Source organism: Apostichopus japonicus, chromosome 22, assembly GCF_037975245.1.
Source record: "Apostichopus japonicus isolate 1M-3 chromosome 22, ASM3797524v1, whole genome shotgun sequence".
NCBI lineage: Eukaryota > Metazoa > Echinodermata > Holothuroidea > Aspidochirotida > Stichopodidae > Apostichopus > Apostichopus japonicus.
This window is the reverse complement of record NC_092582.1, coordinates 21,828,289-21,843,372: the sequence shown is the minus strand read 5'-3', so window position 1 is coordinate 21,843,372 and position 15,084 is coordinate 21,828,289. Positions and strand designations below refer to the sequence as shown.

Sequence of the window (15,084 nt, the reverse complement as noted above, 5' to 3'; positions counted from 1 at the left end):
ATCATTAATATTCAAAATTCATAAACCATTTCAGTTTGCTCTTTTCATCTTCTTTAGCAATAGAATAATTTGAGGGATCTAGAACCTAATGGGATTTTTTTCTTCAAATGAACTAATAATTTTTTAGCATGCTCAAATTTAACGGTAACACTGATTCAATGTTTGTGGACGTGCGCCATCAGACGGGAAAGTGTAATGACGTCATGCAAAAAAGGCACCTGTAGCTAGGGCAACCAATAGTTTCTGTAAATTGAGTGCGTAACGAGAATTCTTGAGATCAGACGTCAAATCGCAGTATGACTGAGATGGTACAATGGTGCAGCAACAAAATTGAGGTTAACGTATACTGTACAGGACACAGCTACTCGAAACCATACTCTGCAAATATAGAACTGTCTTATGGTTAAATAAATGAGGGTTGCAACTTTTAGGTTTACAGCACATATTGGCCTTTCTTCATAGAGTTGGGGAATTAGGCTAGCGTTCACCAAAAGTTTGGAGAAGTTTTAATAATGTTCAGGAGGAGGAACAGGGTTGAAGATTCAGAGAGAATTCTCCCAGACGATGAATTTGATTTTGAAAGAGGAAAATATGGTAAGAGCGATAAATGTTATATCCGAACCAAAAGCCGTTGAGCCCAAGCCTTCTATCGCCAGGCAAGTGGGCCCTATACTATAACCTAACTTAGGCCTTGCATAACCTAGGCCTAGATTTAAGTTAAAAGCCAATTGCTAAGTAGGCCTGTAGTATTGTAGGGTAGTAGGATGGTGACTTCGAAGTTCGGCCACTTAAGACTTAAAACACCCCAAAACTAAATCTTCTGGTATAAATCATTTGAAAATATACTTCATATGGTGGGAGAATTTTGTTATAGTACGATACACGGCTAAACTTTCTTTCCTGCAAACTGTTTTCACGTTGTTTTCCAAGAAGATTCTTCGTGATTGTGGAACTGGTATTTCTTGCTAGAGTATTGCGAAGTTCGGACACGCAACCCACAGTGTGGCGCTGGTGATAAAATTGGTGGCGCAGTTGCTTTTTCAGTAATTATAACAGACTTCATAGATCTTCGTCATTTTATTGACAAATATGTAAGTAATTTCTTGCACACGGGTCATTTTGGAGAGAAAATAACTGTAGCTTCGTACTTTTTGGTGAAATTTGACTCTTCCTGTAGATTTTCATGGTGAAATCGTGTATTTCTTAGGGTGTCCGAACTTTCGCAGTATGCCGAACTTTGCAATACTGACTATACTACTACTAGGTCCAAAGTTAACACTATAGCCTAGGTTTGACTTCACAATGCTAACTAGTCTAATTTTGCTTTGGTGACCATATGTTTTCCAGGAAATTATTGACATGATAATGTTGTTGTCACCTCTATCCCCTTCACATGTTAGTGCCTAGGCTAGTGTAAGTGTTACAATATACTTCTAAAGAAAGTTAATTTGCTCAAGATGCTTTTAATCTTACTTTTAATCCTTACTTTTTTGCTGGGCCAAGCCTCCCCAAGAATTGTGTCTCTAAATGGCCATGGTATTTATTGTATAACAGTTATATAAATATTCAAGATTTTAGTAGCACATATCTCCATCTTAAACCAACATGGAACGGATTCAGTCCTTTCTATTCCTTTTATACAACTTTCTCAACATTACCCTAAAGGTCTGCTGTATATACCCCAACCAGGGAGCAGCTGCTACTCTACTCTTAGAGTAGCAGCTCCCTGCCCCAACTATAGCATGCTATCATGAAAGGTTACATAATAGACCTGCCTTGGTTGTAAAATGACCTCTTTATACCAATTAGTCTGCAACGCCTGCCACATATATATATTTTTTTTGTAAGAGGGTCTTTGTGTGACACTTTATGATTAACTACACATTACGGACATAAACATATCTCCACACAGTGTTTACACAAAGAGACCAAGGGCGTAGGAACCGGGGGGGGCTGGGGGGCCAGCCCCCCCAGTGAAAAATGTGGAGGGGCAGAAGTATCATTCCGCCCCCCCCGGTTCGCAAGTCAGAAAACCCCTTTTTCATTTCCAAATGAGAAAAAAAATCTCATTTGGAGCACCAAATTGCATCTAAGGCCAGGTGAAAATACAAAATTAAGTTTACAAAATGGAGTGGGTGTTGAAGTGTGCTATATTGCACCAAATTGCATCTGAGGCCACCTGGAAATGCAAAAAAATTCCAAAGGGGAGGGGGACACCCCCTCCCCTTAGACCCCTCCCCCAGGCTGGCCATCAGTCTTCAGCCCCCCACTCAAAAGTACCTTCTTACACCACTGAAAGAGACTAATGGTGTTAAGAAGCTATGCAGGCTCATCTTAGAACCTGAGGTGGATTTACGACGGTGGCAGGTCGATTACGTAATCACAAAACTTTCCTATAGCTATAGTGTGCTATAATTGAAGCCAATACAGCAGATCTTTAAATAAGTAATGAGAATTGTAAACACATTTTAATCAAGAAGAACAGGGTAAGTTTGGAGAAAAATACAAATATTATTTAAAACCAGTCGTTTTGATGTGCAACTAAAATTTCTGTAGCATTTCATCTCTATATATGGGACAATAACTTTTTGTTGCCGTAGCCACATACATGTTGTAAAAAGAATGTTTGTGCATTAGCACTAATTAGCTTTATTATTTTATTACTCTTAAGCAAATACATGTCAGGTTGTGCTCCAAATTTCATTCCTCTCTTCATCAGAGGTTTTGGCTCTGGCACAGTTGATCAGTGATCACAGAAATCAGCATAAAAAGATGTTGTTAATACATGTACACTAGACTGCTGCTATAGTAATGTTTCAATTCTACAGTACAAATGAGTATTTCCATAGCAGTAGCATATAAAAAACTGCCGTACTCTGGGCATAATGGAATTTTCACATGTTTTGTAGCAGTTTGAAGGCTCTGAATTGTTTCTCTTATAAAATATCATAGTTCCTGTGCAAAATAAAACACACCCTGCTACACTGTAGGTACATGTCTTTATGTAGCAAGTTGACCATTTTGCATAGCATTTCGGGATGCTAGAAACCAGATATTCCCTGATACTGCAGCTAGCTGACAAGTCATCCCCATGCCCAGTGAATGTACAGCCCTATTAACTGGCAGATTATGACACTGAAAGCTGTTTGCCCTTGACTTATTTTGTGCTAGATCTAGATGGGTCATACACGGTTACAACCAAACTAAAGGAAAGTTACAGTACATTGGGATTCAAGTGTAATTTTATTTCATTCCATTTATTTGTTTCTCACACTATGCAAAATTTAATATTTACAATAATGTATTATGATGATACTCCAACTACGTAGCTAATCCAATTTAAGGTCATTATTAATATGCTTATATATCAGTTTACAATTCAAATTGTAAGCTTCTTGTAAAGATAAATAAGGTATTTATTGTAATAAGACTGCTTAGCTACAGGTGTCTTTGTCTATGCGGCTGTTTAGGACATGAAATGTGCTCTGTTGTAACAGTGTGGCCGTTTAGTTGTTTATCTTGGCTAGAACCTATTGACATACCTGCAAGTGCTACAAATCAAGTCACTGTACAAGGACTTGAACTTCATGGGGTTGTTATGAACCCAAGAATTTCTTAATACTACCTGCTCCAATGCATGGAAATGAGGACTTGGATTGTCTGGGCTTGCATGATCACCATGGTAACATTTGTTAGGATTTCACAGATGTCAGAGTTCAAGTCAAGTCTGAGCTAGAGTTTGTTGCCTGACTGAGGCAGTTGATATCAATCCCCTGTAAACATGTGACTAATACCACTTGGATATCATATGTATACATGTGTTGTCATAGGGGATAATTCACTGACATTTTCTTATTCACACTCTTGTATGTATGTATGTATGTATATGTGATCTTCCCGCAAGCAGGAACTCGCGAAAGAAGCCATGGAGGCTTATAGACTCGCAAGCTGACCGAAGCCAATCTCTCGGCACACATTCATTTAACGTCCATGTCAGGAAGTTGTTATTGAACAACACCCTTGCCAGACGACACACATTGCTGTCGGCGGGGAATCGAACCGGGGATCTCATGACTGGGAGACGCCGGCGTTAACCACTCTTAATTGCTAATGATCTTCCATATTTTAGATAGTGAGGGAGGGTGGTTGTACCCTAAGCGTGCTAACCGTAATAACAATTAAAATTTTCGATATTCTTAGCGTGTTGTGAAATATTTAAGAAATAGTGACATAGGTATGGGACACTTAAAGGACATGACTTTTGATTTTTTTTTTTTAAAAAGTGAAAAGTTCTGTGAAGTGGCTTTAAAGTCTCAGATTTGTTTATCTACATTTCATTCACAACATATTGATGAAACTATTACATGCAAGTTTAAACCTATTAGATTTCTCATTGGCTGGGTAGTGTTCATAAATCAGTATGTCATAGGGGACATTAAAAAAGGCATGTCTACAATTTGTCCATTCTCTGAAAAGTAGCAAAACCAGTAGAGTACCCACTCCCTTTTCCAATTTTTCTGTATACATTTAAGCCACAACAGTTGGATCACAGTAACAAATATGCAAATAAGAGTCTCTTAAATTTTTCATTAGTGGGGTATAGGAGTAAATAAATGAGAATGTCCCACTTGACATAAAAAGGTATGTCATACCGTACTGGACAAGTTTGACCACACTCTTACAAAGTAGAAAAAACTACAATATTTACTCCCATTCCCAATTTTCCTGTGTACATGTACATTTAAGCCAAAAAATATGAATTGCACGAACAAATGCAAACTTACATTTTTTCAAATTTGTGATTGAAGTGGGGTAAGAGTACATAAATTAGCATGTTGTAAGGGAATTAACAAACATGGGATAATAGTTCCATTGTCTAAGGGAACACTTGTTAGTATGAATAGTTTATACCACCAGAACCTTCCGGACAGCTTAGCGAACATTTTAATTACTAATGACTTTCACAATTAATCAGTGCTGTATTGAAATGTGCTTTAAAGTGAAAAAAAAAAAAAAAATTGTCACTCTGTTGAAACTTTATTTATAGTTGTTTGACTGCAGTTGGTTGACAAAGGAGTTTCCTGCTTAGGGACATCTTGTTCTGTTGTCTAACAATCTCCATAATGTAAAGAATTTGATACCTTTGAACAGTCTAGGAGGTAATTTCTAAAACATAATATAAAGTAAATTATCAGCACGCTAAAATTGGTTGCTATAGTGATATTAAACATTTTATAGGGTCTGCAAGGTGAAACCTCAACTTCAGTATTCAGTTAATGCATCATCATTAAAACTTGTGAACACAAATGTTAGCATCATACTTTGCAAATCAATATTAAAAAGGAGTTAAACAAAATGGTGCAAGGTAGATGTAAGTTTGTTTGAACTTTGTGGCCATTTTAAACATCTAGTGTGTAGTTTCTGTGTCCCCCTTGTAAACAGCTTGTAAACATGATATCTCAAGAAGGGAAGGTCAGACCAATTTCATATTTGGTGTGTAGAAGTACCACATTGAGTACAAGGAGCCTATTGTTTTTGGTGAAGGTCATATGGGGTCACCATTGTTGAAATTGTGTAAACCTAGTAAACACAATATCTCAAGAAGGGAAGCTTTTGTAGACCTTATATTTGATGTGTAGAGGAACCACATTGAGTACAAGAAGCCTATTGTTTTTGGTGGAGGTCAAGGTCATTTGGGGTCACCAGGGGTCAAATTGTGAAACCCCCCCCTCCCACTCCCCCCAAGTGTAAAATCAAGAGCCTTACATCTTGACTCTCAAGTCTGGACTGACCATGCTAGTGAGCCAGACTGATGCCAAATGTAACATCTGAGGCTCACATATATGTTAGCAGTAATGATTCATATGTTAGCTGTACTATTCCAATAAGTTGGCTGTACTATTTCAAATGTTAGCCCAAGTTAGCTATAACTAACTCTCATATGTTTTTCTGTACTGAAACCCATATGTTAACATGCACAAAGTTTCATATGTTAGCAGAAAGGACAAACAGTGAGCAAGGTCAGATGATAACAACCTTGACAACCAGAGTCAATTGATACATTAAAATATCAATTGATACATTCAAATATAAAGAAAGCTCTGAAATCATGCTGAATGGGCAGACAGCCTCAAGGCAACTCTACACACTTAGTGAAAGAAGGCACTAGACCTCTAAACAAGCATTATAGGCATATCAATTACTTTTCTATGCAGCAATGAACTGAAGGGAGATCTGACATATGTTCAGCTTCCTAGGCTTCATCCAACTTGCTCTTTCACTACTGAAACAATTGGTTTTGGTTTTCTTAGCTTGACACATTATTTGTCAAAGATTTATCTTCCCAGTTATCTAACTTTCTCACAGTCAAAGACTGTTCATGGCCAGCTTTTTTTTGGGGTGTGGGGAGGGAAGAAGGGAAGGGGAGGAGGAAGAGGGGAGGGGAGAAGGGAGAGGGGAGGGGAGGAGGGAGAGGAGGGGGTTAATGAGAAAGACTCATCCAATCCATTTAAGTAGACTCCCCTATTCAATTTGCATAATGAACTACAGTTATTGTAACCCATTTTAGAGTGCAGGTTATCTTTCAGAAAATGTTACAATGATTTTGATTGGTTGAGACTTGCCACTAGACGAGCAGTTGGCAAATCAGAGTTCTTTTAGATTTGCTTGAAGTAAATCGCTCCAAATCAAGTCAGAAAATAGTGGATTTATTTATGACAATTCAGTGTGCATTTGTGGACTCACAGTTTTGTATGGACAGCAGCTATGAGTCATAGATCTAACTGATAACTCTACCATGTTGGATGATTTAAGTGTGCTAATTATGGAACAGGAGTTAATATGGAAAGCAATACTTATGTATGTAAAAAGTTAGAAATACTGTAAAGTCCTTCAAAACTAAGCCCAAAGAAAAGGTGGTCTCTCTTAAATATCTTGCACCAAAATAATTCCAATTTATATAAATTGAGTAAGTGCCACTCATTGGCAATACTATTGTCTCTACAGTGGTCAAAACTTCAAAAGGGTGTTAACCTAATAAACTTTAATCCCAAAAATATGCAATGTTCTCCTCTGCCAACTAAGGGGCTACATCTCCAGTAATCCTGCTATTATCAAACTCAAAACCTTGTAATATTGATTCAAAGAATCTTCTATCACATTATCAAATGTTTGGTCAATAGTACTGATATTTTACAGTTTGAATTTGTCAACATTCATCCAAGTCTTTAAAGTAATGTACAGGCTACCTATGTTTTTCTTCACTCACAATCCAGGAAACCCTAAAAAATATGATCCAGGCTTCAGAGGTCCAGTCAAGAATAGGTAAGTAGTATATATAGTAGTATATCAGTATTTTGTCAAATTACACTTTCGAATCAAGCTGCTAGAACCCATATCATCTTAGAGCCTAGGCATTCACCAATTGCAGGGCCACTGCGATTTACTTAAACATTGTACTGCCTTTTTGAGAAGCCCTCATTTTTACTGTTACAATTTGCACAAACAAGCATGGATCAATTCCATTCAATCTGTTACAAAGGGCGTACATTGTACTCTGTAATGATGATAAAAAGTATTAAAAACAAACAGCAATTATTTTGTGAATTGTAGTAGTTATTGTATTAATAGAAAAGTATATATTTTTGAAGATAAGGAAAGTAGTTTTCATGGGCCTAGCTAGGGTTTAACATAAGTGTCCCAGGGAAGTTCCATAAGGGTGGTGTATATAAAATATACAAAAAACTAAGTAAAAATATTGATTAACAGTGTTGCAACAAAATATTTCAAATACCATAGGTCATTGATATATTTAATATTGTTCGCTTCTGTTTGAATTCAATTTTTACTCAAGAACAAAGTATAATGATTCATGCATTGTGTTTTGTGAGCCCGCTTGGAAATCGAAAAGATGCCCGTCCGGATTTACAGAAATTACAGTTTATCTGTATAAGTCATACACCTGCTCACATGAGTCGCATTTATGGAGGCTTTTTGGTTTCGATGATTCAAAGGAATCATGGGCAGACCTTATATTTGGTGTGTAGGAGTACCACATTGTGTAAAAGAAGCCTATTGCTTTTGGTGGAGGGCAAAGGTCATTAGGGGTCATCAGAGGTAAAATCTTGAAATCCTTGTAAACATGTACACTACACCCTCACTATACATTTCCGTCAAATTCATGAAGAAAACTGCTCATGTTACATCCACAATGTTTTTTTCCATTCTGGTTAGTTTACATTTTAGGGAGAAAGGAATTGATATGATCAATATTGTTTCTGTTCATTTTTCTTGCAGGAGTTGCACAGACATCATCTGTTGTCTTCTATTTGTCAGCTGCATTGGTGGATTAGGGTTTGTTGGATATCTGGGTAAGATTAAATTCCTTTTCAGGGAATAATTCTTCATTGGCATGTTTTCATATCTTGATAGCAGAATTTTTAGAGCTATTTGAGTCCTAAGTTCTCCAAACATTCTTCATCCATGGGTATTTAAGTTCTAGATCAATTCTTTGTAGCTACTTGGAAGAATTCTTTGTAGTCATTCAATTTTAGCAGGTAACCAAGTTTGTAAACAGAATTTCATTTTCACTTTTTTATATCATTTCAAGATTTCTTCCAATTGTTTCATCGTTGTAATATTTCACATGGTTACAAAACGATAACTAGACTAGCAACTACATCATTCTTTGCCAATTAAGTGTGTGATCGGGTATCCATTTATCAGTATACGAAGGACTGTAGAAAGTTTTCAAAGTACTTTCCTTTAGGTTTTGCCTCTTCCAAATTATTCCTAGACACAGATATGAGGTTATTCAGACATTTAAACACCTCAGAAAGCAAGGGCGCCATTTTGTTTTGAAAATTGGTGGGGACGTGACTATCTAAGCGGAGAGCGACCATGGGTTCGCGCGGAGCGTACCAGAATTTTTGTTGACAGATGTACCCCCCAGATTGCGGGAAATTGCATTTCCCAGACACAATTATGATCAAAAATGGGTCATTCATGTTAATATTTCACGGTTTTAAATGTGTCATGAAAAATAGTAATTAAAAAAATACAAGAATAAGAGTTACTGATGATAAATTTATCAAATACAAACATCATAATGAGCCGATATAAAAACAAGATATTATAACAAATCCACCTTTGGAAAAGGACAGCGACGTTTGAGTTCGATCTCTCCTACACTGTGTCAATGGGCTGAAGTCAGCAACGCAATTTCAACAAAGGCTGGTGTTGTTTTTGGCTGCTGGAGACATGGTTGAAGTTAGCACCACCGGGTAGCATACATCAATGAAACAAGCAACTTGTAAGGCTGCCAATTAACGTATCAGACTTGTTTCCAACTTTTGCATTCGCTCATTCATTAGTTTTGTTGCTTATTTTGATAACGCCTAATTGGTACTTGAGATCTTTACGACTAACGCGGTATAGCAGGATATCATGGATAGCCGGACTTCCAAAATTCACTCAAAAGATGGTGGGGACATGGTATACCATGTCCCCACCTCTGAAATTTTTGGTGGGGACGCGTCCCCGTGTCCCTGCGGGAAACGGCGCCCCTGTCAGAAAGGAAAAACTGGTTTCAAGATGGCAGTAAAATGCTTGCAATGTTTGAGCATGGTTTGATTGACCATTAAGTTACCCTTTTTGCTCATTTGGGAGCTTAACAGATAAATTTTCAGATGCTGCTTGTTCCACAGCTTTTACTTCTGGAGATCCAGCCAGTCTTCTCCATCCTACCGATTACAGAGGACAAGTCTGTGGTAGAGATGAATCAGTTCGGTAAGTAAAGTATTATCCTCCTTAACTTTGTGATATACTGTCAGAGAAGCCAGTTATTCTAATGACAATCACAATCTGCTTACAGTAGATATCCCTTTCTATCTCTCTCTGGTAATCCTGTCTAATCTAATTTGAAATGGACTAGAAAAATAAATGTCTAATCATGGATCATGCTTGAAGGAACAAATTTGTAACAGAATATTGAGGTCAAGGATCAAAAAGGTTGTTCAGACTCATTTCTTAATGGAGTTTAGTCCTGATTTTGTGAAAAGATGCCAGAAACTGTCTGCAGTTAATAATAGGTCAAGGTTATCCCTTACCCCAATATCAATCTGGCCAGTAGAGGGAAGTGGTATCAAACATTTCTGGTTACGATGCCAAAGGGTCAGTAACCATTGCAATTCGTGCTGGCGTGCGTGTGTTTATGCGTGTGTATATGTGAAGTTCAGCTTGTAAACATGATATCTCAAGGAATACAATTTGAGTCAATGTCATGCTTGGTAGGTAGATGCCCCATGATGTGTAGATGTGCACTATTGTTTGTGGTTCCAATCTCATGCATATTGATGAGTGGGCAGGACTTAACATAAATTTCTTATAATGGTAATATCTCTTCAACCCTATTTCCAATTAAGTTCATATTTGGTGTGGCAATGTCAGTTGATGATAGATACATGGTAATATAATCAAGAAATTCATTTTCATAACTATTCATGAATGGGTGCGGCTAGAGTGTTATCACAGTGAAAAGCTTGTAAATAGGATAACTCAAAACCAACAAGTTAATTGAATCAAGGTCTTACTGGGTAGGTATATGCCAGATGATGTGTAGATGTGCCTTATTGTTTGTGGTTCCCATCTCATGAATATTAATGAGTGGGCCAGGCTTAAAGTATTATATAATGACAAAGAAAAGTCCAATCATTAATGGGTGCAAGTCATGAAGGCTTTATTATTAATGGGTACAAAACATATGAAGCATAGGTGACTTTGTACAATAATCATTATTTTATGCTGAATACAATGTTTGCTAATAATCTCTCCTCTTGTGTAGGGATAAACCACTGCTGTACTACTTTGATTACATGGCATGTGCAGACCTGACGACACTCTTAGAGTTTTCTTGTGCTACACCTCAGGTAAATAGTTCAGTATTTTAGTTCTCTGATATACACATAAGTAAGATTTCTTGTACGTGTGCTATCTTATTATGCCCATTTAATTTTTGCCTTGTATTATATCCTGAAACCATTCAGTTGTTTGGCACCCATTGTAAATGGTAATGTGTTTACCCATCAGTCTTCGATCTTCCCTCCCTTTTACGCTACAAGGTGTTAATAACTGCAGTTTTCATTGTAGTCATACCAAGCTCTAATTAGTCCATTCAGGCGACTAACAATGTAAGGACGCTCTGTTTGAACATTCACATGAAACCTGAGCTCACTATATAAACAGAAGTGGAGTTCTCAGAATACAGCTCTCAGTGAAGACAGTATGGAGACAATGCCACAGTTACAGTATATCTGGGTAGCAAGATTATGAAGCGTTATCACTGACAGTCCAGATGAAAATTGTTTTCGACTGATGTATGAATAATACAAATAAAATAAATAATATGTAAATTATTTTGCACTGATGTATGAATAATATGAATAAAATAAATAATACGTTCTAAGCATCCTGATGAGGTTTGCATTCAATTCCTATGTACCTAATGTTTTAGAGATGACAGCATTGAAACTTTGCCCAAAGCAAACCTACAGAAAACAGCTGTGATGTCATAGAAGCACCGTGACAAATTTCTTTTATGTTTCCTTTAAAATTCACATCCAATTTCTTTTACAAAACTTGGATACATCTCAATATGAGCACACTTCAGTCATTGGCACATTAAATTTACAAAAAAATCTTGAAAAAATAGGTAAAACAACATATTGCTGTCTGTGCAATTATGACATCATACCTGTTTGCTACAAGTTCACTTATGGTACAAACTGTGAAAATTTCCATGATTAATGTGTCAAAAACTCTATGTAGAAATGGTATGCAACTTTCACAAGGATGCTTAATATATATTATTCTTCCATCTTTCACAAAAATAAATTTTTCTCTGCAATATCCTTTTAAGTTTCAATTCCTTTCTTGTGAAGGTTTGTGTGTCCATGTGCCCAGACTATGCATACTTTCCATATGCTAAGAGCTCTGTGGCCTTGATCCCAAATTTACCCATTGAGTTGGATTGGTCTAAGCTGATCTGCGATTACGGTTTTGACCCGGAGTATGAACATACCGCGGGAAGTTACGTAAGTTCCATTCAAGTATCGTGTACCTATGGATATTTTCTTTGGTGCTTTTTAGTTCGTTATTAGCATCACCTTCAGATAGAACTAAATACTATAATGATTGTACTAATTAGAACAGTGACATACTAACAATGTCGGTTATGACGAATATAGGATAACTATGACTGAGTGTGATGGAGACGAGAGTAAAGTCGGTTGCATCTAATAACTCTACTATACAAAAATGTACCTTCAGGTTAACTAACCGATTATCATATTAATATAGCCGATAACACCAAAGCACTGGAAGATAGAAACTACATTAACTAAATTAAGAAAATTAATGAGATCATGATATCAAACATATAGTATATGTGACTGTGCTCTCATGGTACACATTGGTTACTGGTAATTAAGGTGATTATACTCCTAATATGTGATCAGTATTCTAAACAATAGATGTCACCTAAGTAACAGCTCACTTCCAAACTTCTAGTGAATAAAAACAATGATTCATGCATGGTTGGGAGTAAAGCAAAGGCAGGTTAAAAAGTATATATATTTAACTTTTATTCTGCAGCAAGGAAGCTATGGATTGGAAAAACTGTTTCAAGAGGAGAAGTGTGCAGCTTACTACCTACCACAATCTGAATGTAAGTAGAAATGAATGTTTACAAACATAAGAACTGGTTCCATCTGATTTTTCCTTGGTATTTGAAACTTTTTTTTTCAGATTGGGAGCAGGGATGTTCCGGGCTCACCTTTATTCCTCCCCCCTCCCCCCCCCAAAAAAACAATTGATATATAAAATTGTATTTTGTCTTGCAGATCAGAAGAGATGCTTTCCTTCGTTTATGGTGAGTGCCGTCGAATCATTTCAAGGTGGACTGACCGATGATAACCTAACAGGGTCAGCAAACATTACCCTGCCTGGAAACTTCCCCAATGCCACAGCTCTTGAAGAAGCACTGTCCAGGTAAATTCATGAGTGTCATGTGATGATGCTTTTACTGCAATTTGAACTTTGCATGTGCCACAATTTAGTAGTAATCATGCTCAACGGTTAACAAATGCAAAGAAACGTGAAACATTTTGGGTGAGGTTCATCTATCAAAATTGCACAAGGTAGGCTGAAGTCATGGACGTAAAACTTCAAAGGTTTGCGAATGAAATACTAGGCCGTTTTCGTCACAAACTTGTCTGTAAGAAGACTGAGGAGCTGCTTACTATACAGTGTAGGATCTGCCTAATTATTATAGCAAGTATATGTTCTAGTTAGTTTCTTTAGGTTATGGGATATACACATATTTTAAATTGTAATGAGTCGGAAAATCCAGAACAGTGAAAAAACTTACAGCCTCCACCGGGATTCGCACCCAGCCATCCCGCTTTATGTGCGGACACCCTAACCAGTAACGAAGGTCATAATTCCACTGTAGGCTTTTGCCACCTGTATCGAACAATACTAGTTCTGTTTTGGTGACATATTTTGCCTTACTCCAGTGATAAATATATACATATAAATATATATAACTATATATATATATTTGAAACAGTAATGAGTTGGGAAGTCCTGCATAGTGAAAAAATTCCAGCCTCCACCGTTAATCCAAACTGGGGCTCCCGCTTCATATGCAGACACCCTATTCAACTAAGCAATGGACACTGATTGTTTATATATATATATGTTGTAGGTTACTCACCATCAGAGATTTGTAGTCCACTCTTAGTGAATACTGATGCATTTCTAAACTATAGTCCCTACCTCACAATTCACCCTCCCCCACCAACCTGCCCCCCCCCCCCCCACCCTCCCATGTAACTGCTGAGGTTATGCCACCTTTCCATTTTGTATCTTCTATTGTGTTTTTGAATGATGCAAAAGTCTGAGGGAGAATCTTTGGTAGAGCATGATTATACACAGAATGCCACTGAAAATGTCTTAAAAAGCCTTACAAGTTGTTACTTGTAAAGCCTTACATGTTACTTGTGAACAGAATAATAACATTAAGACAATATGTAGTCTGCATGCAGCTACTCTATACACTGGAAGTAATTATTTTAATATATAGACTGACTCAGCTGAAAGGATTAGAAATGCAACTTTGTTGTTTAGGCTGAATTAGCTTTAATTTCTCTTGAGGGTCATCAACTTGGAGTGTTTTGATGGGAACAGATTTAACCATTTCTTAGGGAATACCTTTATGAGCAGAAGAAATGTCAGAATCTAGAGTTTCACTTTTCATCCTTTCTTTAATCAGCTTCTTGTCTGTGTACATGGAGATTCAGAATGCATTTCAATTGGTTTATGAAGACATAGTAGCATCCTGGTATGTCATTCTCATGTAAGTATTAAAGCAGAAAAATTCATTCTTTCAGGAAAAGTGGTAACTTACTTTATGTATATCCAGGTCATAAACGTTGCAAGTAAATTGTGGCATGGGACGTCCATGATTGACAGTTATAAAACAGTTCTAATAGTCAAGTGAAAGTTTTTTGGAACTTTCATTTTTCTGCCTAGCCATTGAAGCTCTGATTAGCTTGATAAGTCACACACACATTTGTAATAGTTATTTTCAGCTCAGTATGATTGTACAACACATGTAATAGTGTATATCATATAGGTTTCATTAGGGAACTGAGAGGCTAACAGGTCAGTAAACTATTTTGTAAGTTAATCCAATTTCAAGTTGTCATGTTTGATTTCATCATTTCAAATTCTTCACCAGGTGTATAAAGTGACATTTGATAAGATATGTGATGAACTAAGTTGTTGAAATATATTACAAAAGATATCATTGTATGCAAGGAGATGTTTTTTGTTATTTTTTGTGGTCAAAATTGTAAATTAGTTAAAGGGAAGATGTCAATATTTATATGTTTATGGAGAAGGCAGGATGTAATGCAACCTTGATTATATTTGTTGGCATGTATACATGTTCAAGCAGCTCTCTCAATTTGGTTTGCAAACAGAGGTATTAAGGGTGTAGTACTAGCGGTGTCAGCACAAGGGGAA

The 15,084-nt window shown here is 36.8% G+C and overlaps 1 protein-coding gene across 1 annotated transcript in view; it reads left to right on the top strand.

Annotated features, from left to right (window-relative positions):
• Positions 1-229: 229 nt before the first annotated feature.
• Positions 230-15,084, top strand: part of LOC139963712 (choline transporter-like protein 2) — a 31,819-nt gene continuing 16,964 nt past the window's right edge. Inside the window, exons 1-9 of the mRNA XM_071964794.1 lie at positions 230-594; positions 7,275-7,323; positions 8,296-8,369; positions 9,705-9,786; positions 10,841-10,925; positions 11,937-12,089; positions 12,649-12,721; positions 12,897-13,044; positions 14,330-14,413. Coding sequence (XP_071820895.1) covers positions 513-594; positions 7,275-7,323; positions 8,296-8,369; positions 9,705-9,786; positions 10,841-10,925; positions 11,937-12,089; positions 12,649-12,721; positions 12,897-13,044; positions 14,330-14,413 — 830 coding nt within the window. The 5' untranslated portion in view covers positions 230-512. The remainder of the gene's footprint in view (positions 595-7,274; positions 7,324-8,295; positions 8,370-9,704; positions 9,787-10,840; positions 10,926-11,936; positions 12,090-12,648; positions 12,722-12,896; positions 13,045-14,329; positions 14,414-15,084) is intronic.